At 37.6% G+C, this 24,571-nt stretch overlaps 1 protein-coding gene across 1 annotated transcript in view; it reads right to left on the minus strand.

The window, feature by feature from the left end:
- The window catches only part of MINDY3 (MINDY lysine 48 deubiquitinase 3), a 93,268-nt gene that overhangs the window by 40,749 nt on the left and 27,948 nt on the right, over positions 1 to 24,571 (minus strand). Inside the window, exons 9-10 of the mRNA XM_082682058.1 lie at positions 15,613 to 15,683; positions 10,406 to 10,486 (exon numbers count right to left, since the gene is read on the minus strand). Of these exons, the coding sequence (XP_082538184.1) occupies positions 10,406 to 10,486; positions 15,613 to 15,683 (152 nt within the window). The remainder of the gene's footprint in view (positions 1 to 10,405; positions 10,487 to 15,612; positions 15,684 to 24,571) is intronic.

A 24,571-nucleotide genomic window follows, 5' to 3' on the forward strand; every position in this document is an offset into this window, starting at 1 on the left:
GGGTCAAAAAGGATCTTGCGGTGATTTCTGTCATAGGTGTTCTGCCTATGTTTTTCTCTAAGAGTTTAATAGTGTCTGGCCTTACATTTAGCTCTTTAATCTCTTTTGAGTTTATTTTTGTGTCTGGTGTTAGGGAGTGTCCTAACTTCATTCTTTTACATGTAGCTGTCCAGTTTTCCCAGCATCACAGATTGAAGAGGCTGTCTTTTCTCCACTGTATATTCTTGCCTCCTTTATCAAAAATAAGGTGACTATAGGTGCATGGGTTTATCTCTGGGCTTTCTATCCATTGACATATATTTCTGTTTTTGTATCAGTACCATACTGTCTTGATTACTGTAGCTCTGTAGTATAGTCTGAAGTCTGGGAGCCTGATTCCTCCAGCTCCATTTTTCTTTCTCAAGATTGCTTTGGCTGGTTGGGATCTTTTGTTTCTCCATACAAATTGTGAAACTTATTGTTCTAGTTCTGTGAAAAATGCCATTGGTAGTTTGACAGGGATTGGACTGAATCTGTAGATTGCTTTGGGTAGTATAGTCATTTTCACAATGTTGATTCATCCAACCAAGATAACAGTATATCTCTCCATCTGTTAGTATCATCTTTAATTTCTTTCATCAGTGTCTTATAGTTTTCTGCATACAGACCTTTTGTCTCCTTAGGTAGGTTTATTCCTAGGTATTTTATTCTTTTTGTTGCAGTGGTAAATGGGAGTGTTTCCTTAATTTCTATTTCAGATTTTTCATCATTAGTGTATAGGAATGCAAGAGAGTTCTGTGCATTAATTTTGTATCCTGCTACTTTACCAAATTCATTGATTAGCTCTAGTAGTTTTCTGGTAGCATCTTTAGGATTCTCTATGTGTAGTATCATCTCATTTGCAAACAGTGACAATTTTACTTCTTCTTTTCCGATTTGGATTCCTTTATCTTCTCTTATTGCCATGGCTAAAATTTCCAAAACTTTGGTGAATAATAGTGGTGAGGGCTGGCAACCTTGTCTTGTTCCTGATGTTAGAGGAAATGGTTTCAGTTTTTCACCACTGAGAATGATGTTGGCTGTGGGTTTGTCACATATGGCCTTTATTATGTCGAGGTAGTTTCCCTGTATGCCTACTTTCTGGAGAGTTTTTTTAATCAAAATTGCTGCTGAATTTTGTCGAAAGCTTTTTCTGCATTTATTGAGATGATCATATGGTTTTTCTCCTTCAGTTTGTTAATATGGTGTATCACATTGATTGATTTGAGTATATTGAAGAATCCTTGCATTCCTGGGATAAGCCCCACTTGATCATGGTGTATGATTGTTTGGATTAATGTGCTGTTGGATTCTGTTTGCTAGTATTTTGTGGAGGATTTTTGCATGTATATTCATCACTGATATTGGCCTGTAGTTTTCTTTCTTTGTGACATCTTTGGTTTCGGTAACAGGGTGACAGTGGCCTCGTAGAGTGAGTTTGGGAGTGTTCCTCCCTCTGCTATATTTTGGAAGAGTTTGAGAAGGATAGGTGTTAGTTCTTCTCTAAATGTTTGATAGAATTTGCCTGTGAAGCCCTCTGGTCCTCAGCTTTTGTTTGTTGGAAGATTTTTAATTACAGTCTCAATTTCAGTGCTTGTGATTGGTCTGTTTATATTTTCTATTTCTTCCTGGTTCAGTCTTGGAAGATTGTGCTTTCCTAAGAATTAGTCCATTTCTTCCAGGTCGTCCATTTTATTGGCATATAGTTGCCTGTAGTAATCTTTCATGATCCTTTGTATTTCTGCATTGTCAGTTGTTACTTCTCCTTTTTCATTTCTAATTCTGTTGATTTGAGTCTTCCTTTTTATCCTGATGAGTCTGGCTAATGGTTTATCAATTTTGTTTATCTTCTCAATGAAACAGCTGTTAGTTTTAGTGATCTTTGCTATTGTTTCCTTCATTTATTTTTCATTTATTTCTGATCTGATCTTTATGATTTCTTTCCTTCTGCTAATTTTGGGTTTTTTTTTTTTTTTTCTTTCTTTCTCTTAATGCTTTAGGTGAATGGTTAGGTTGTTTATTTGAGATTTTCTTGTTTCTTGACGTAGGACTGTATTGCTATAGACTTCCTCTTAGAACTGCTTTTGCTGCATCCCATAAGTTTTGGGTGGTTGTGTTTTCATTGTCATTTGTCTCTAGGTATATTCTGATTTCCTCTTTGATTTCCTCAGTGATCTCTTGGTTATTTAGTAGCATATTGTTTAGCCACCATGTGTTTGTAGTTTTTACAGTTTTTTTCTTGTAATTGATACCTAGTCTCACAGCATTGTGGTCGGAAAAGATACTTAATATGATTTCAATATTCTTAAATTTACCAAGGCTTGATTTGTGACCCAAATATGATCTATCCTGGAGAATGTTCCATGAGCACTTGAGAAGAAAGTGTCTTCTGTTGTTTTTGGATGGAATGTCCTACAAATATCAATTAAGTCCATCTTGTTTAATGTATCATTAAAAGCTTGTGTTTCCTTATTTTCATTTTGGATGATCTGTCCATTGGTGAAAGTGCAGTGTTAAAGTCCCCTACTATGACTGTGTTACTGTCGATTTCCCCTTTTATGGCTGTTAGCATTTGCCTTATGTATTGAGGTGCTCCTATGTTGGGTGCATAAATATTTACAATTGTTATATCTTCTTCTTGGATCGATCCCTTGATCATTATGTAGTGTCCTTCTTTGTCTCTTCTAATAGTCTTTATTTTAAAGTCTATTTTGTCTGATAGGAGAATTGCTACTCCAGCTTTCTTTTGATTTCCATTTGCATGGAATATCTTTTTCCATCCCCTCACTTTCAGTCTGTATGTGTCCCTAGGTCTGAAGTGGGTCTCTTGTAGACAGCAGATATATGGGTCTTATTTTTGTATCCATTCAGCCAGTCTATGTCTTTTGGTTGGAGCATTTAATCCACTTACATTTAAGGTAGTTATTGATATATATGTTCCTATTACCATTTTCTTAATTGTTCTGGGTTTGTTATTGCAGGTCTTTTCCTTCTCTTGTGGTTTCCTGCCTAAAGAAGTTCCTTTAGCATGTTTTGTAAAGCTGGTTTGGTGGTGCTGAATTCTCTTAGCTTTTGCTTCGCTGTAAAGGTTTTAATTTCTCCTTCGAATCTGAATGAGATCCTTGCTACGTACAGTAATCTTGGTTGTAGGTTTTTCCCTTTCATCACTTTAAATATGTCCTGCCACTCCCTTCTGGCTTGCAGAGTTTCTGCTGAAAGATTAGCTGTTAACCTTATATGGATTCCCCTGTATGTTATTTGTTGTTTTTCCCTTGCTGCTTTTAATATTTTTTCTTTGTATTTAATTTTTGTGATTAATATGTGTCTTGGCGTATTTCTCCTTGGATTTATCCTGTGTGGGACTCTCTGCGCTTCCTACCCTTGATTGACTATTTCCTTTCCCATATTAGGGAAGTTTTCAATAATCTCTTCAAATATTTTCTCAGTCCCTTTATTTTTCTCTTCTTTTTCTGGGATCCCTATAATTTGAACGTTGGTGCATTTAATGTTTTCCCAGAGGTCTCTCAGACTGTCCTCGATTCTTTTCATTCTTTTTTCTCTATTCTTCTCTGTGGTATTATTTCCACTATTTTATCTTCCAGGTCACTTATCTGTTCTTCTGCCTCAGTTATTCTGCTATTGATTTCTTCTAGAGAATTCTTAATTTCATTTATTATGTTGTTCATCATTGTTTGTTTGCTCTTTAGGTCTTCTAGGTCCTTGTTAAACATTTCTCATATTTTCTCCATTCTATTTCCAAGATTTTGGATCATCTTTACTATCACTACTCTGAATTCTTTTTCAGGTAGACTGCCTATTCCCTCTTCATTTGTTTGGTCTGGTGGGTTTTTACCTTGTTCCTTCATCTGCTGTGTGTTTCTCTGCCTTCTCATTTTGCTTAACTTACTGTGTTTAGGGTCTCCTTTTTGCAGGTTCGTAGTTCCCATTGTTTTTGGTGTCTGCCCCCAGTGGGTAAGGTTGGTTCAATGGGTTGTGTAGGCTTCCTGGTGGAGGGGACTGGTGCCCGTGTTCTGGTAGATGAGGATGGATCTTGTCTTTCTGGTGGGCAGGACTGCATCCAGTGGTGTGTTTTGAGGTGTCTATGTCCTTATTATGATTTTAGGCAGCCTCTCTGCTAATGGGTGGGGTTGTGTTCCTGTCTTTCAGTTGTTTGGCATAGGGTGCCCAGCACTATAGCTTGCTGGTCGTTGAATGGAGCTGAGTCTTAGTGTTGAGATGGAGATCTCTGGGAGAGCTTTTGCCGTTTGATATTACATGGAGCTGGGAGGTCACTGATGGACCAATGTCCTGAACTCGGCTCTCCCACCTCAGAGCCACAGGCCTGACACCCGGCCGGAGCATGAAGAGCCTGTCAGTCACATGGCAGGGATCAGCTCCACGGACTGCAGGGGCCTTCAGGGGCACCCAGGCGCCAGGGGGGGGACCATCCTCCCACAGCAGCTTCTAGGGTAGGGCCCGTGTCAGACCACCGGGATCTACTGAATTCTTGTAATCAAAGACAACTTGGTACACTTACGTCCCCTTTTCCCCCTTTATGAAGTACTAACATGCTTATATCACAATGTGAAATAAATCTTTGGTGTTTTCTGCTAATTTATTTCTTTAACAGCAATCTATAGAGCATGAACACTGTGCCTGACACTGTTCTTGGTGTTAGGAAACAGAAACAAAACAGACCAAAATCCTGCTGTCATAAAGCTTACTAGTGAGGCAGGTAATACATAAAACAAATAAGTAAGATATATAGCATGTGCCTAGTAACCAGGATTTATTAAAACCTTACATTTCAATAAAAAGACAAACAACCTAATTCAAAAATAGACAAGGGACCTGAATAGACAATTCTCCAAAGAAGATATACAAATGGCCAAAAAGCACATAAAAAGATGATCAACATCATCAGTCATGAGGAAAATGTAAATCAAACCACAAAGACCACTTAGCTGCAACTAAGAGTCCACATGCTGCAAGTAAGAAGTCTAAATGCTGCAACTAAGAGCCCGCAGGCTGCAACAACACCCAGTGTGGCCAAAATAAATAAATAATATTTTTTAAAAAAATCTATTTTTGAGGGAATTCCCTGGTGGTACAGTGGTCGGGACTCCTCACTTTCACTGCCAATGGTGTGGGCTCAATCCCTGGACAGGGAACCAAAATCCCGCAAGCTGCGTGGTGCGGCACGGCCCCCTGCCAAAAATAAATCTATTCTCGAGAATGAGCGGGAGAGAGAATCTTAATGAAAAGGGGGAAAGGATGGGGTTGAGCTTTTAGAAAAGGTGGCTAGAGAAGGCCTCACTAAGGAGGTGACACTTGAATGCTGACCTGAAGGTAGGAAGGAATCCTTTATACAGACATCTGATGCAAGATCCTAAAGGGAAGAGCAGGGGCAGAGGGCTTGCCTCACTTCTGAGGCAGAGGGAAGGCCACCGTGGCCAAGCAAGACAGGAGGGGAGAGTAGTAGGAAATGAGATTAGAGAGCAACAGGGAATCTGATTAGCAAAGGAAGGGCCTAGGGGGTCATTCTAAGGACTTTGGCTTTTACTCTTAGTGAAAAGGGACGTGAAGTGACTTACATGTTAATGGGCTCCTTTTAGTCCTGAATTGAGAAGCTACTACAGACCCATGAAGGGCAACAGCATGGTCTAGTCATCAGTTAGGAAGCTAGAGCAATGATGGAGTAAAGAGAATTCTCCAATTTGTCTTTCAATTCTTTCAGTAAGTTTTCAGTTTCTCTTTCGTCCTTCAAATATTCTGTCCTTATCGCCTCCATAGTTTCATGGATATAATAACTTCTCTTATGGTTTTTGGTTTTTTGAAGTTTTTCTTTGATGCCTTCACTGTCTCTAATCTTTTCGGTTCCTTTTTCCTTATTTGCTCTTATTTCTGTTTTTCTTTTTCTTTTTTTTTGGCCAAGCCACTTGGCTTGCAGTATCTTAGTTCCCCAATCAGGGACTGAACCCGTGCCCCCTGCAGTGAGAGCGTGGAGTTCTAACCACTGGAATGCCAGGGAAGTCCTTGATTTCTGTTTTTCACGTTAGCATTCCTCAAATATCTGATGATCCTTGGTGGTCTGCTAATACGTGGAAAAACTAAAAAGCACTGTCTGTGTGGGCAGGACTTGGAAACCTCACTGTGAGATTATTTGGTTGGGCCGTTTCATTGCAGTATCTTGACCTGGTCAATTTGGCCAAAGAAAAATAAATTGCTTTAATCACGAGTGGGTACATTCAACAAGTGAAAAGCTGCTGAGATCTAATCATTAAAAACACACATCTCATGAGGCTTCTCACCCCTCGTCTATCCGAGCCACTCTATCACCAAGTCCTGTCAGCTTAACTCAGGTATACATCTCTCAAATTTATATACAGTTGATCCTTGAACAATGCAGGGGTTGGGGTGCTGACCCTCACTCAGCACCACCGAAAACTCACATTTAACTTATAATCGGTCCTATGTATCCATGGTTCCTCTGTATCCGTGGTTCCGCATCCACGGATTCAACCACCTGGGGATCCAACCAACGGGGAAGTGTGTAGGATTTACTATGGAAAAATAATCCATGTGTAAGTGGACCCGCTCAGTTCAAACCTGGTGTTGTTCAAGCTGTACTTCTATCCATCTCTATCATCATTCCCCTGGACCAAACTACACTTTGCTCACCAGGAAGACTACGGGAGTCTTGTTCACCTACTCCTAGGATATCCTTCAGTGTCTGTCTTCCACAATTGGCCAGAGTGATCTTTACAAAGTGCATTTTTAGTCCTGTTCCCTTCCTCCATATCTCCCCCCCAAACTACTCCCACCGATTTTTAAAGTCTAGTGGCGGTCCTTACTCTTAGAAGAGAGTCGCATGGGCTGCCTACCTTTGCAGCCTCCTCCTGCCCCCGGCCCCGCCCCCAGTTCTCAGCGCTCCTGCTCTCCTCTCCGTTGTTCACATCACAGTCCTTTCTTCTATGGCTGTTTGCTTGCTCCAACTGTTTCTTTAAGTAGGGAATGCTCTTTTTTCCCTCTCCCTGTAGTTTCATCTTACTGATGCCTCAGGGCTCAGTTTCAACATCAATTCCTCAAGGAGAGGTTCCTAACCTTCCTTAAAGCTTTACAGACCTGTGTTTTGTTAGCATCCATCACAGATGTAATTTTATAAGTGTGACTCTTTGATTAATGCCTCCCCCATTAAAATGCACACTTCCATAAAAACAGGTGCCTAATCCTTTCCCTTACCATGTATTCACAGCACCCTGCATAATATCAGGCACATATTATACGCCCTGTAAATATCTGACAAATGGGTATATACGTGAAGGCAGAGAACTGCAACTATTACCACCTCCAGTGTGTAAGTCACATGAAGAAGGTGACTGCTTTTCAAAGGCATTTTACAATGCCAAATTACAGACTGCCTTGAAAACTGTGACCTTAAAACATGCTTTTTTACTTCATCGTAATCAGGACAAAGAAATCAGCACACAAAATACATTTCCAGACAAACACACACACCAGTTTTACAGAAAAAGATATAAACATTCACATTAAGGTCTGGGGCAGGTGGGGGGCCGGGAACAAAACTCTGTTGTTCATTTCAGGCCAAGAACATAAAGTGAACCTACCTACCAGAAACAAAGAAACCAAAAATCAAACAGAATAACAAAAACAAAGCCATAGCTAAAATTACTTGTGCAAATACATAAATATCCAAGAAAGAATGACCAAATAATGGATCTTGTTGTAACATAAAGAAAAGCAAAATTGACAGTATTTTCTATATGATAAAGACTATATAAATACTGCTTCATTTAAAAAAACTTAAAATTGGACCTAGTAAATGCTACCAAGTATCATCAATGTTATTTACCATTTACATGTTCTTCCAGCTTTAGAATACTTTATTTCAAAGGGAAAATTTTTTTACCTGTAACTCTATAAAGATAACATGTTCAAGCAATCCAAATTCAATTGTGCTAAAATTCACGGAAAAGGAAGTACCCGTGCTTTTAAGAAGCTTCAGAGTGAGTCATGAGGACATATTTTTAGAAGATATAAACGTCACTGGAACCCAACTGTAGGAAATTCGTGCAAAGGCTTTATTCATTAAACTAATGAATTTCTCTACAGTATGTGCCAGTCTATATACCAGATGGGGAAAACACAAAGGTAAGTATCAAAACAATCAGTACAAAATTTAAGAGTTCTAAAAGAGAGATAAGGTATTTGGAATACCTGGTCTTTATGATTTATAACAGTAGAAGAACCTGAAATCGTAACGTAAGCTTTTCTATAATTACTTTATGTGTGTGTGCACTTTCCTATCAGGATTATTAGCAGCTTCAAGGATGCAAATACATGAAGACAGATTTAAAAACCCTGACTGACATCCACGGTGTACGCTGAGTGTGTTTTGTCAGGTCCACAACTGGTGTGGCAGGGTTTTTAAAGTTTTCCTATGTACTTCATGGCTCAATTCCACTTTTCAATGCAGTGGCTGGGGCCTACGGATAAGAAGATGAATGAGAGAGTCCGTGCCCCACTGCTGACCACGGGCCATGCAAAGAAAGGCGCGGGTAGTAGCAACGGTGCATCATGTGATAAATGCAACAGCACAATGGACCCACTGCTATGGGAACAACAAAGAATACCAGAACAGGTAGGTAAGGAGTGTCTACTCCATAGAAAGGTGGGTATCATTCACTCCCATGACTCTCTCAACATACCTAACATTTCGATGTTTGAAAACAAAATGTCTGCATATTTACATAGCGCAAGTGACACTGTTCCTTCTATTAACCTCCCGTGAAACCTCTTCTGCTGTTTTGACAACAAAATCATTTCTTAAATATCAATCATAAAATTTAAGGTTTAAAGTATTTTTATCTTAGTATCTTTTATATTTGACACATATAGTTTGATAGAATTTATTAGTTTTCCTAATGTTAAAGAATAGGGTTGGTGATAAAAATAATAATTGGCTTGAAAATACATTTCTGTATGTGAATTGGAATTGATTTCCTTTTCTGGAAATTTATAACACTTGACACTAAAATGAGTCAAATGAAGAAATCCTCACAGGCAGGAATTAGTTGTTTAGGTTCTGTAGTTTACATTCGCTTTTAACTTCTTCCTCTCTACTTCAGGAGGAAAATATATAGCAAAAGCCGTCAGACGAAATGTAACAAATCAGTATGGTCTGTACTCTTACGGTTGTATTTTATAGCTTTCCCTGTTTAAGGAAAGATAAGTATGTTTCTTTCACTAAATCCACTAGCTGGATGTTTGCCAGCACAATAAAAGTGAACACAGTAATAAATAATGAAATAGATCCACAAAACTTAGCACTGTCAGTTCAGTCTTTGGTACAATTTATACAATTCATACTTCTTACAGAAACAAATAAAGTACTTTAACAAGTACAAGCTGAAAAAGCACGTTGAGTAATCAGGAAAGTGCAACAGAATTAAGAAACATCAAAAATATAATTATATATTTTCTTCCTTTAGTCCAACATCTAGCAACTCTATGTAGGCATACCAGAAATGTTTAATAAATGTAGAATAATGAAAACGGCAATGATGATGATGACAACAGCTAAGATATACTGGGCATTTAACTTGTACTAGGTACTGCTAATTGTTTAATATTTAAGCCTGACAACAATCCTAAGAGCAAGGCACTATTATTAAACCCTATTTTAAAGACATGGGAGAAGAGGCTGAGCCATGTTAGGAAGCGGCATGGTTGGGATTCTAACGAAGGCTGTCTGACTTCAAGGCTCTTAACCACTCAATTGTGGAGAAAGAAATATTATAAAGGCTGGGATTTAGCAACAGTTTTGTTGCAAGAACTTTATAACAAACATATTCAAATGTATTTAATCTAGTTCAATATTGTAATATTGTATCTACTAAAACTGTAGGAAATATTCCATCCTGAAAGAGCAACTGACTTGTATACCACTGAACTATTAATAGATTTTAAAATGCTTTTTCCTAGATGTTATAAATAAAACTATTTTATATCACGTAAGTTAGATTCTTATCCTCTCTGCAAAAGAGTAAACCAAAACATTTAATTTCAATTATTTTCACCATAACACAAGTGATTTCTGAAAAAAATCAAGAGCCAAAGTTCTAAAGTTGGAAAAGATAAAGAAATTATAAGTAAATCATGACTGATTTTACTGAAATGATTCCAAAACCAAAGCAGTACAGCAGTACGCCCTTTAGTATTAACTTTTTAGATTTTGAAACAACCCACTTCACAGTGGGAATACACTGAAGTCTGTACAAAGATCCAAACTAAACGTGGACTTACATTACTTGTTTGCCTGACGTCATACTCACAAAAAACAAAAAAAATCCTGCAATAAGCATACCTTGGCAAAAAATACGGTGAGGTGAGTTTCACTGCCAACAATCCAAATAGGGAATTTTGGAGATTTCAAGTAAGAACCAACCTAGAACAAATGTAGCAAAATAAATAAACAAATGAAAATTTTATCCTGCCTGTTAAATATCTGCCAACGAACATTTGAAGCATAACTGAAGTGTCTAATTCATATTGAAAGGGAATAATGGATTGTGCCAGAATGCCTTACCCATAATGGTCAAATGCTAAGTGTAAAAAAGGAATGTTATAAAGACTGTCAGGGCTAAGTTTTTACTACACCTTTTCACTAGAAGAATAATACAGATTTAACACAGCTAAAAAGAATTAGTTTAGCTCTAAGAATCATTCTCAGGTTTCACTAAAGATCCTAGATAAAATGACCACTTCTAGAAATTCAGCTTGGTACCTCAAACCCTAAAACTATAACCTTGACAACAATTATCAGGAAAATAATTATAAATTAACAAGTGAGTAGATATATGAATAAATAAGGGGAAAAACCTTAAGAATATTCTGTCTTCAAAGAACCTGGGGCAACACAGTAATCTCTCTAAAGCAAAACACACACTCCCAAACATTTAAGAATATAAAAGAATCCTGTCATTTGATTCTTCATGGTAGGAAGTAAATTCAAAGTTTTACAGTATTAAGTCTCTTTAAAATATGTAAGAAGTTATACTTTATAGCCTGCCTTCGAGGTTATATATTTAATATAAAAATGACAGTACCCCAAATTTGAGAGTATCATTTTTTTGTGCGTGACCGAGAAAAAAAAGCTTAAAATTCAACAGACTTGTGAACTCGGATCACGTTCACATGAATCACCCACACTCTTAGATGGACAAAGACTCTGACAACTAGCCTTACCAATCACATGTGCTGAATTTTCTTTTCTCACACAGACTCCCTAGAACTGGAAAATTCCAGGTGGCTGCTCGCAGCAGTCAGGGCCAACCATTCGCCCCTAAGCAGCCAAAAGCCCTGCTCTGGTGCCCGGCTTTCAACCACCCTTTGGAACTGACTGCTATCATTAGGAGGGAAATGGGAAAGAGGCGCGTACTCTTTTGTATTCGGGGATCGTAAAGCTAGTATCTTTGACCTAGGAGGACAGGGAGGGATGAGCGGATGTGCTAACAGCAGTGGTGAACCAGCAGAGGAGGAAGGATGGTTTGAGGACAAGAGAAAAGTGTTAACAGCACAAGGACAAAGAAACAGGAAAAGCTCTGGTCACAGTTCAGAGTGAAGGGATTTTAGAGGTGTTCAGTGCAAGGCCTTCCACTTTACATAAGGAAGCTGCGAACTCCACAGGACCCGTGCTTCGCCGGAATTCAGACAGCTAACTAGTACAGAGCTGGGGTCAAAGCTCAGGTTTTATAATTCCTCATGTGGCAGCTTTCTATTACATCACGCTGCCTCTTGCAGTGAAAAGTTCAGGTGCTGTTTAACTTCTCCTTTAGAAAAAGTGTGTGTGTATATATATGTGTGTGCGTTTAAGGTAGAAGTAAAACATGAGGATAAAATTACAAACAGTGGGATCAAAGGGTAAATGAGTGCTGAGCTCACGAAGTGTTTGTAATAAGAAAAATAAATAAAAGAAGGCATAAATGGAGCAACCACTTTGGAAAACAGTTTGACAGTTCCTCCAAAAGCTACGTATATAACTACCATATGACCAAGTAATTTCACTCGTGGGTATACACTCAAGACAAATAAAAACATGCTCACTAAAGACTTATATATTAATGTTCATAGCAGTATTATGCGTAATAGTCAAAAATCAGAAACAAGCCAAATGTCCATCCACTGATAAACAGAAAAATGAAACTGATATAAACGGATATATCACACAATAGAATATTATTTGGTCATACAAAGGAATGAAGTACTAATACATGTTAAAACATGAATGCAGACTGAGAACATTATGCTAAGTGAAAGAAGCCAGACACTAAAGGCCACATACTGTAGGACTCCATTTAAATGAAATGTCCAAAACAGGCAAAACTGCAGAGACAGAAAGTTGCCAGGGGCTGGGGAGGAACGAGGAGGTGACAGCTAAAGGGTTTAGAGCAGGAGTCCCCAACCTTTTTGGCCGGTTACGTGGAAGACAATTTTTCCATGGACCGGGGTTGCAGGGGAGTGGGGGGAATGGGGGCGGGGGCGGATGGCTCGGGCGGTAATGCGAGCAACGGGGAGCAGTGGGGAGTGGCAGATGAAGCTTCGCCCGCTTGCTCACTCGCCCGCCGCTTACTTCCTGCTGTGAGGCCTGGGGTTTGGGGACCCCTGGTTTAGAGGATCTTTTTGGAGCGAGGAAAACATATTGGTATTAGATAGTGGTCATAATGGCACAGCCCTATGAATATACGAAAAACCACTCAATAGCACACTTTAAAATGGTGAATTTTATGCATGAGTTATGTATGAGTTTTTTAAAAGGTGCACAGCCAAAAGCACTGAGTCACCTTTTATCTCACGTGCGAGTATGCGCACGCACGCATACAGGGGCAGGAGAGGGAAAGAGAGAGAGAGACACCTAGAGAGCCCGTGAGAGAGACTGTTTCATTTGTCTTAATGAACACATATGAGCAAAATTATATGAAAATGTTAATTTCAATTCTAAAGGGCAATTTGCTGCACTATCAAAGAACAGGGAGATGTTCAGATTCACAAAACTAATACAAACACAATTATTCCCTTAACGCCATTTCTCTAAATGTTTGATGATAAGTGAATGTATATATATTTTCAGAAGGATATCTACAGTTATATACAGATGAGCACCAGAGTGTAAGAGAGAGTGTTTTTTGGTTTTTGTTTTGTTTCTTTAATGCTGTCTTAACTCAGCTTTGAGGCCCTGACTGGGGGCTGGTCAATTCCCTTAAAAAAGACAGCTCATTAAGTCCAAACCCCAGACACCTGACATGTCTCCTCACCCCAGGCCACTCTGCATGGCCCTAATCGCTCTGGAGTCAGGCCCCAGACAACAAGGGACAACTCCCAAGCCCAGAGCTCACCCAAACTATTCAAACCAGCCAGGTCACAGGGAGACCAGGCAACCCAGCTAACTCCATCCCAATTTCCACACGTAAGCTGCTCCCTAGGGCTGCAGCCTGCTGTTGCCTTGTCCCCAGGTATAATTCTCTTCTTGGCCCTGCCTGGTAGCATTCTCTTGTTTGGAGCTGTAGGTCACAGAGTTCTGCCTTTCATCTATCTGAGTATCAGTGTGCTGTATCCCACCATTAAAAATATCTTTAAACCTAGAAAACACCATAGTTACCGCTAGAACACTAGAGCAGTAACACTAGGTTGGCACTAGAGCAATAATACTGGAGTAACAGGAGAATATACAGCAGCTAATGACTTCCCACTAAGATCTTGGGGATAAAACAGACATTCCTCTGTTCTATCTAACAGTTAAAGAAAAGCAAATGCACATATTTAGAAAATTACAATTCTGGTGAAATTGTCTGCTCATTCATTCAATAAATATTGACTGAGCATCTAATATGTACCCAGAAAGACAATGTGCCTGCCTTCAAAGAGTTCATATTCCATTAGGGACAACAGAAAAACAAATTCAAGATTAAAAAAAAGATAACTAAATCAATAAAAAAGATCACTGCAAAGTGATTATTCCTATGAAATAATGTGAAAGAGTCACTGAGGGAATGGTCCAGGAAAGGGTCTCTGAGGCACAGTGTGAAGTAGAGTCTGAAGGAGAGAGTGAGCCATCCATTTAAGAGCTGGAGTATTCCACGCAGAAATGAAGGAAGTACGAAGGCTCACCAGGTAGGAAAGGGCCTGGCGTGTATGAAAAACTGACAGGAGACCAGCGTGGCTGGAGCACAGCAATGGAGAGAGTGCAACGCAACTCTGGAAGGACAGACAGAATCCAGACCATCAGGGCCTTAAGGCCACAGGGTGAAGATTTCAAAATATATCATCTTCACACCCTATCTGTCTGCAAAACACACACCACAGTTTTTAGAAAACAGCTTCACTGACGTATCTTTGACATACAAAAATTGTATGTATTTAAGGTGTACAACTTGATACCTGGATATATGTACACACCGTAAAAAGATCACCACAATCAAGCTAAGTAACATATCCACCGCTTCTGTGTGGTCACCATTTTTTACGTGCACACACACTTTTAGGAATATGAGCGTCTGCGGGTGTGCTGGGGAGGAGACGCAGTTTGATTCTCCAGTCGCTAGGCTGCCTCAGAATAGCTTTACCTTGTGTAATTAAAGTCACTGAAAATATAAGAGTTGCTACTGTTTGACAGTACAATTACTACTAATGAATAAGGGCAGGATGACACCTATTTGATTATCATATCCTTGTCACCCCTGTCCAAGTGTTGTCATGAAAGAGGAATGCTGTCTGGTAAAAAAGAAAGGGAGGGGAGGAAGGGAAGGAAGGAAGAAAGGAAAAAAGAAAGAAAGGCACTGTTATTGTTACTAAAAATAATCAACCACTGCTATGGAACCACCATTCTAAAATGGAAAAGAATATGAGAGCTACTTCCTTCTTTCCCCCAAATCAGAACATCTTATTAAGCGCAAATCATTAACGATTTAAACTCCATTTAAAACTATTTGGAATATCCAATAGTTATTTCAGAATGTGCAGGAAAGCTATGAAATATATATCAAAAAATGAGAGTTTCATGGCAGTTCCTAATTCCAGCACATGTGTTAAAGAGTTTAATGCTGTGAAGTGCTTGGATTTTGCTTTTTAGTGTGAAATCAGTTTTCAGATGAAAAAGACAAGTTAGAATCTCAGGCATTTAGCAGATTCTTTTTCTTTGCCTGATAAAGTATTATCAATTTTTTCAGCAAAGCATACTGTTAGTGAGGCACAAACAGGCATTCTGTCCCCTCAGTTTCCCCAAAACTGTATTTATATTCGATAACGGATATCTGTTTTTATAAATTATTTCATGCTGGGTTCTGCCCCCGACCCTCAAAAAGGAACAAGCCTCAAAAAATAAGGAGACTCAGCATGATCAGCCAGCTTAACTCCATCCTCGATAAGCCTGTCAGTTCAGGAAGGGTGGCCAGAAAAGAACTGAGAGTACACACTGTCTGTAGTAAGCTAAAATATGTTGTCCCACGAGAAAAATGCTCTCTGCAACAGTGGACATGTGAATAAAAACCATTCAAAGTATCTTAAAAATCAACTTACCTTACAGTATCTTAATGCTTCCATCAGTGTTAAGAATCCTACAGCTGCTTGTTCATGTATACCAAGAAGTTCTGCAACAAAAAAGTTAGCACTGCATTAGCATATAAATCTGAAAAGCACTTCAATGTAAATATATATGTAAACATACATATATATACTCTACACCAGAACTTTTACTTTTACCCAAAACTATACTTTAAAGCTCAGCATATATTTATTGTTAGGAGTGCACATCAAGTCATCATGACACTACTACTCATTATAAAATACCATTAAATTAGGTAGTGGGTAATGTGATCCTTCAGATGTACATTAAATGTATTTATAAAACTTTATATTCAATGTTAACTTTTGATGGACATTTGATACCATTCCTCTCTCCCATAAACAAACACAAGCAGCATGCTTAAGACTGGGGAAATAAGGATGAATAGAACACAGTAACTGCTTTACAAAGGCTAAGAGCTTATCAAAGGAGGCAGATGAAAAACTTGTGCTCTCTGTTTATATGAACACACACATCTTATAGTTGTATTAAAGCATCTGCTTACTGTGTTAGGGAAGGCGTACACAAGTGGTAACATCTGAATTGAATCTTGTAGCATATGCAGGAATTTTCCAGGCCAAGAAGAGGATAAGAAGAAAATTCAAAGCAGAGGAAATGGTAAAGAACTATGATAAATCAATGTATCTAAGGGGTGAAGAATTTGTCAAAGCTTCCTTAAAGGTTTCTAGACTGGGGAACTTGATAAATGGTGATTAACTAAGGGAAAGAATTAAGAAGAAGTAGGTTCTAAAGGGGCGTGAAGAGAGAATATGAGTTTGGTTTTAGACAAGCTGGGATTGAGGCGCCATTAGGACTTCTAGCTAGAGATGGATACAAAACTAGAAGTAAGGCTCAGGAACACGGAAGAGAAATTAGGGTTGGATGTAAAGTCTGGGGAATCACCTGCATAGAGATGAGAGTTGACATCATGGAAATGGGTAAGAAAGAATAGAAAAAGCACAGAAAATGAAAAGACAGATTATTCCACATCAGAGATGTAACTGTGATGGTAATAAAGTCTTTTCAGACTACAGCGTTCAGCTGAAGTACATCAGGTACCACTGTAATAGTAATTTGGGTCCACACATATTTCTAAAAAGCATGTTTTTTTCTGGTTAAAAATTATGTCCACTGTAAACACAATGTATATATAACTCTACATCCTTTTTACCATCTGGTTATATATCATCCATTTTCCTATTGGGATATTATGTTTTTCTTATCAATTAATGTAATAATATCAACGTATTTGCTTTTGTTGTAAATAGTTTACTGTGTGTCCTGAAGTACAACATCCAGATGGTATAAACCAGGAACTTGTTGCTTAAGCTTTACGCTTTGTAAATTCAAAATTAATAGAAGGCACGTATACATAGAGTTTGTATTTTTTCACAAACTTCTTACAGGCAGAGAAGACATAGTGATAGTTCCCAAATTTTGGTTATGATCCTTAGGGATGCCTAAGTCCCTTTTAGAGACTACATGAAACCGAAATGATTTACATGAAAAGACGTTAATTGTCTTTTTCACTCTTACTCTCTCATGAGTGTATAGTGGGGTTTTCCAGAGGCTAACTGATACGTTATTTCCCAACAGATTGAATCTATAAACAGATATGAGAATCCAGCTGTCTGCTAATAAACTAGACATTAAAGAGACTTGCAAAATTTTAAAGCAATGTCACTCTTCTTACGAAATTTTTTTCTTATTTGGGAAGATAGTTTAATTAAAAATATTTATATTTAAAGTAATTTTAAAATGAATACATCTCTTAAAATTTCTCAGTCTTAATTTTTAACAAAAAACCCAGTGATTATTATTTTCCTATAAACCAAATAAGCGAGAGCTTTTTGGGATCCTCACTATATTTATTAGTGTAAAGGTCATGAGACCAAAAATTCTGAGAATTGTTGAATTACAGCCTTCAAAGGAAAAACAGCAGCCCGAACAGGCAGCGATGGTCCTCCACAGCCTTTCGAATTTTTTCCTCCTCTTCCTTCCAAAATGTAAGCAGCACTAAATGTTTTCAAGTTCAAAGAATACATGTTAAGAAACATTTTCACACTTCAATTTCTAAAATCAGTTATCACCACCTAGTGTTACAACTTGATACTACATCATCTATTTCCTTAGAATTGTAAACAAATGTCTAGAATAGTATATTTATAATATCATGCTACTAAATATAGCAAATTAGCTGTTCATAATTCTTGAATAATGAATTGTTCAGATTAGGTCAGTAATCACATGTTTAGGTATGTTGTTTGAATGCTAGCTTTTTAAAAATGTGTTAACTCCTATTTCCTTAAACAGGACATGTACTTATAATTTTTATCTTCTTTTGATAGCTGAAGTGCATCATTAAGAATATTTATTGTACAAAGTTGTAATTATAGTGAGGATACACTACCCTCATATTAAAACTTAAAGAATTTAGTTATAAGAGACTTCGTAAGTCTCAAAGAAGTCTGCTTACATTTGCAGAAAATTCTAATAATTAAGTCATTACATTTCAGAATTTTCTGTCTAACTTCGTTTTCTTAGCCTAGCATTTAAGACTAATCATGGTGATTGTCTACCAACCTTTCCATTCAGTCAGTGGCACTGTACCTAAATGCAGAGTTTTGTATTCCTGAGTTTGCTTTTCTATAGCCTTCTCCTCCACTCCCAACTATCACTTCTCACTACTGTCAGGGTGTCTACAGAAGTCCTTCTTGGGCCTTTCAAACTTGACGCTGACTTGGAAAGCAGATAACTGCACTACATTTATTTAACAAACATGCTCTGGGTGCCGAGTATGAAAAAGAACAATGCTAAGCACAGTGCAGGAATACAAAGGTACCACTGGGAATATGAAGATGAAGAAGCAAAGAGCCTCTCTGCAAACCATGTATCTCATGAGGGGTTAATATCCACAATATATAAGGAACTCCTACAACTCAGCTGCAAAAGACCAAATAACCCAGAAAGCAAAACAAGACGCCAAAACAAAAAAATCTGGGCAAAGGACTTAGACATTTCTCTAAAGAATACATAAAATGGCCAACGGTATATGGAAAGATGCTGAACATCACTGATCATCAGAGAGGTGCAAACTGAAACCTCAATGTTAGGCTAACCATTCTCAAGAACACAAAAGATAAATGCCGGGGAGGGTGTGTAGCACCTGAATCCTTGTACACTGTTGGTGGGGATCTAAAATGGAAAACAGGACGGAGGTTCCTCAAAAAAATTAAAAATAGAACCACCACATGATCCAACAGTTCCACTTCGGTGTATTTAGTCCAAAAGAATGAAATCAGGATCTCAAAGAGATATCTGCATTCCCATGCTCACTGCAGCGCTGTTCACAATAGCTGAGAAACTGAAACAACCTAAGTGTCTAGCAACAAATGAATGGATACAGAAACTGTGCAATATCCATACAATGGAATATTACTCAGGCTTACAAAAGAAGGGAATCTTATTATATGTGCACATGTATGAACCTCGAGGACCTTATGCTAAGCGACATATGCCAGTCACAGAAGGAGAAATACTGCATGATTCCACTTAAACAAGGTTTCTAAAATAGTCAAACTCCTAGAAGCCGAGAGTACAAGGGTGGTTTTGCCAGGAGCTGGGAGGAGGAGATGGGGTGGGGAACTGCTGTTCCACAGACAGAGACTTTCCGTGATGTAAGACGAATAAGTCGTAAAGATCTGCTACACAATCTTGTACCTACAGTTAATACCAAACTTAAAAATTCGTTACAGGATAGATCTCACGTTAAATGTTCTTACTACAGTTAAAAAAATTCAACCCCTCCGCCCCCTCCAAAAAAACCAAAGTAGAATGTGGTAAGTGCCATGAGGGCAAAGTGCTCAGAGGCAGGATGGATGACCTGCAGCTGTGGGAGTCAGGGAGTGCCCCGGGGAAGGGAAGGCACACGGAGTGCGAGCTGAAGGACTGGACAGGCACAGACGCGAGGGATACAGGTCTTCAGGCACAGGGAGCGGCATGAACAAAGAAATGAAAGCAAGTAGCATGATTCTGTTCAAGCACAGGTTCATGATGGCTGAAAACTTAAGCTGGGGTGAGATTATGTAGGGTCCTTGGGTAAGTAAGGTAAAGAATCTATAGTTAAAAATATGGAGGAAAAAAGAAAAAAAGGACTTGAAGGATGTTAGAATACCTAAAGCAAAAAGCAATACAATACAGAAAAAGGCTTGGTTGTCTCACTTATAGGTAAAGGTACATGCCATCTGAGCCATAAACTTTGTGAAATCTATTTTTGAAGTGAGGAGCTTTTTAAAACCCCCTTATTAGCTGTCTGTCGAATTGCTGAGAAGTCAGGTTGCTAGAGAATTGGTGTCTAGCCAGGGTTGCCAGATCTAGCAAATAAAAACAAAGATGCCCAGTTAAATATAAATTTCAGATACAAAATATAATTTTTCAGTATAAGTATATTCCAAATACTGAACGGGACATACTTACACTAAAAATGATTGTTTATTTGAAATTCAAATTTAAATGGGAGTCCTGCATTTTGTCTGGCAACTTAGTTCCAGCTAACTTAATATATTTTTACAACTAACAGAATTTGGAGAAAAGGAGCACTTCTGACCTTTCCTCACATAAATTCTGATAAACCAAATACATTTCAAATTTGTATAGCACCTGGCCACTAACTGCAATTCACATTAACTACTTAAAAATATGAAAATTTCAAAATGATCTTAATCTTCAGAGTTTAGATTCTCGTACTGTCTATGTATCTTGAGTCTATCAGCTTTCAATTAACTATGCCTGGAAGGACTGCCATAGTGATTTATATCAAAAGAAAAAAGAAACGAAGAATGTGGGTTTCTGATTTATAAGACCTGACTCTATTTCTATCCCATAAAATGAAGAAAACATTAAAATAAAAATAATCATCAAATAAACATACGAAAGCAATAAATGTACAATACATACAAAAAGAGAGGGTACGCAAACGCTATGGGATTCGTTTATGAAAGAAAGGAGGCCATGGGAAGACTGATCTATGGGAAAATAAAATCAAAGAAAACCTCAGCTCAAAATACAGGCAACAGTAAAAATGAAGATATCTGGCAGGTTAATAGGGGCCAGACCACAAAAGGATTTTAAGACCCTGCTAAGAAGTTTGGATTTTATTTTAAGTGCATGGGGAAGCCAGCTATTGAATGGTTTTAAGTGAGAGAATATCATGATCTGATTTACTGTTTAAAATACCAGGCTAGTTACTGCGAAGGACTGAGGCGTGGGCAAGAAGGAATTCAGTGATTAGTTCTATTGCAGTTTTATTTGTACTCTATGGCAGAAGCAAAAGCCAGTTTTAATAACTGAGGTAGAATAACGTACATGAATTCAAGAACTATATGATCAAAAATATATACTTTCATTTAAAGATATAAAAAACTATCTAGATGGGAAGACCTAATATTGTAAAGATGTCACTTCTCTAAAATAATACACAAATTTACTGTAAGCTCAAGCAAAATGTTTAGAGGTTTCTTAAAACTAGAAATTAAAAAGCTGGAAAAGCATTTAATTGGAATAGATAGTATGGAAAAGACCATGATAAATTTGAAAAAGTAAAATATTAGGGAACGTGCTAATAAATACCAAAGTGTATTATATAACTATGTAACAGTGTAGTTTTGGCATAAGAACTCACAAATAGATTAGTGGAATAGAAGACTCCAAAAAATGACTCATACCTATGGGAAAATCTGTTATTTGATAAAGCAGGTGTTTCATATCTGTGGAGAACTGACTGGAATTAGGAAATTCTTTGGGAAAAAGTAAAAAGGTAGATCCCTACTTCATACCACTCATAAATAAATAACCAGATGGATTAACGAGCTGAACATTAAAAGAAAAATAACATCTACAAAAGCATTTGAAGAAAATACTAGAGAGTATTAGTTTTAATCTTGGGTAGGAGAAACATAAAACAGATACAAGGAAAAAATTTAAAAACAAACGCCATAACAGAAGAGATCAAATGATTTAATCTCATAAAAATGAAAAGCTTTGGTATATAAAAGATACCAGTGGCAAAGTTAAAGGAGACAGAAAAGGCTGAGAGAAAATATTTGCAACACAGATTTAACACACAAAGAACGAAGCATTTATAAAGCATCCCTAGAAATTGTAAATAAAAGAAAATAAATAACCTCTCCCCCAAAAATGCCAAAAAATAGAAAGAGACAATTCCCAGAAGAAACACTAAAAGTTGAGAAACATTATGAAAAGATGGTCAACTGCAGCCTCACTAGGAATCAGAGAAACATGAATCAAAACAAGCTACCAGGTGTCAATAAACTGATGGACAAAATATTAAAGATGGAGAGCTCTGAGTGTTGGCCAGTATGCAGAAAAACAGGAACTCTCCTACATGCTGGAAGCATAAGTTTATACTTCTCTAGTTGGTAAAGCAAATTTTAGAAGGTAATTTGGCATTATCTATCAAAGTTTAACAGGTGTTCCTTAAAAGGTTAAATAAACACAGAATTATCATATGACCCAGGATTTTCACTCCTGGGAATATGCTAAAGAAAAATAAAAACATATTCTCACAAACATTTGTACATAAATGTTCCTAACCACATTACTCATCACAACCAAGTGGAAACAAGCCAAATGTCCATCAACTGATGAACGAAAAAAGAAAACGTGGTATAAAGCATACAATGAAATATTGTTCAATAAAATGGAGTGAAGTGCTGGTACATGCTAAAACATGGATGAACCTTGAAAACATTATGCTAAGTGAAATAAGCTGGTACGGAAGACCAGATATTAAAGACATGATTCTGTTACCAGAAATGTCCAGAACAGGCAAACCTACAGAGACAGGAAGCAGATTAATGGCTGCTAAGGGTTTTGGGGAAGTGACTGCTAATGGGTTCAAGGGGTATTGCGGAGGTGATACAAACATTCTAAAATTGACGTGGTGATGGCTGCACAACTCTTAAGAACATAACTAAAACCAGTGACTTGTACATTTTAAATGGGAGATGTGTAAGGTATGTGAATTACATCTCAATAAATCCACTTAGTTAAAAAAAAAAAAAAAAAAACCCAGAAGCCTAAATTTTGTTAACATACGTTCTGCTTTTAGGAATCTATCCTACAGGAATACTTGAATTTGAACAGAGAGATATATACAAAAACGTTCACTGCAGAATTGTTTGTAACAGCCAAAAATGGTAGTACCATCTAAACGTTCATAAAAAATAAACTAGGGGCAAAAGACAAACTGGGGAAAAAATGTTTACTACATATATGACAGATCAAGCATTGATATCCTGTATAAATAAATGTGAGAAAACTGTCCATTTATCTTTCATTGAAACTTCTTGGCCTTTCCTGGACAAACACGTAATGTCCATTTTCTTTCCCACTGCCAGATTGATGATTATTGCTAGGAAAAAGCCTAATTATAAGCTTTACTGGTTAGATTCACTCTAAATAATTCTATGTAACCTCATGTCAGCTCTTAATTCTGATTGCACATTTAAAAACTTCTTTCATAATCCATCTTTATATTCCTTCTTACAGCAGTTGATTCAAACTCTTTCTCTCCTCTATATGCCTCTAACTTTCTGTCCACTCATTCTCAGCAACTTCGAACTCTCAAGAGTTCTCCCAATTCAAATCTTGCATATTTCAAAATGCCTTTTTCTTTTCTCAACACATTCTTTCTTCCTGTTTTAGAAGAACTGTGCATCTTTCCAAGGTCACTGTTACTCTTGACTCCATTTACTATCTCTCCTATTAAAAGCAGTTCCCTTTCTAACAAACAATTTAGGTGACTTCTATCCCTTAAAACTATACCTGTGTATACCATCTCTTGGCCTTATTTTGACCAGGCAGTGAACTCCTGTTTCCATCCTTTCACCAGCAAAATTTCCTTGCTTACACTGCTAAAATATTTACTCCCTATGATATGGCTTCTATCTCAATTGCTCTTTTAATTGCTAAATTCATAGCTTCCCCCTAGCCCTCATTCGCCTTGATTGAGGGATACAGCACAGCTCATTCACTAACTCTGTGTCATGGACAAAAATCTTTGGATTAAATTTTCAATCTCAGCTTCCCCCCATAAATGAGGCAAATAACTACCTCTCAGGGCTACTGTGAAACTTAATAAAATAAACTTCTTCCACATCATCCTACATATTTATTTTCACACTGAAGACTCTGTTAACTATAGTTTAAGAGGCTGTATATCATGATGATTAAGTATGCTGGTTGCAGGGAACCAGACTACTGTGGTTGTCTGCTGTTTACTAAACTGTATGGATGAAGCAAGATACTTAATTCGGTGCCTTACTTTCCTTTATTCTATGACCTTCAAAGAGTAGTTATAAGAACGAAGTGAGAAAATGGAAAAAAAAGAGACAGTCATTAAATACTAAGAACAGAGCTTGGCATTGTTAAGATAATATGTGTCACTGCTGCATAATGGGCGTTCTTAACAATCGTCAACAGTTGTAACTACTCTTTAAAGAAAATGAAATACTTGAGGAAAAGGATTGTTTTCTGTCACCAACACATACACAGTGACTTAAAGCTGACTTCCCATGATGTTTCTTTCTCGTGTTCATTTATTCATAAACTTTATTTGAAAACCTACTGGTTATTTGTACCTTACCCTCATCTGTCTAATTCATAGCTGAATTCTACAAATTCTACTTTCCTGTAGGCTCTTTCACAGAGGAAGAGTGGTCCAGGAGGAGAATGTACTACGGGGGACTGAGTGCAGGCCTTGGCTATGGTCAAAAGCTGTGTATGCCTGCTGTTGGACACTGGGCGGATTACTAAATTATCTGAGCCTCAGTTTTCTTACCTGTATATATTGAGGTTGAGAAGATACATATTCAAAACATACTGCTTAGCACA

Source organism: Grampus griseus, assembly GCF_964374135.1.
Source record: "Grampus griseus genome assembly, chromosome: 2".
Classification (NCBI taxonomy): Eukaryota; Metazoa; Chordata; class Mammalia; order Artiodactyla; family Delphinidae; genus Grampus; species Grampus griseus.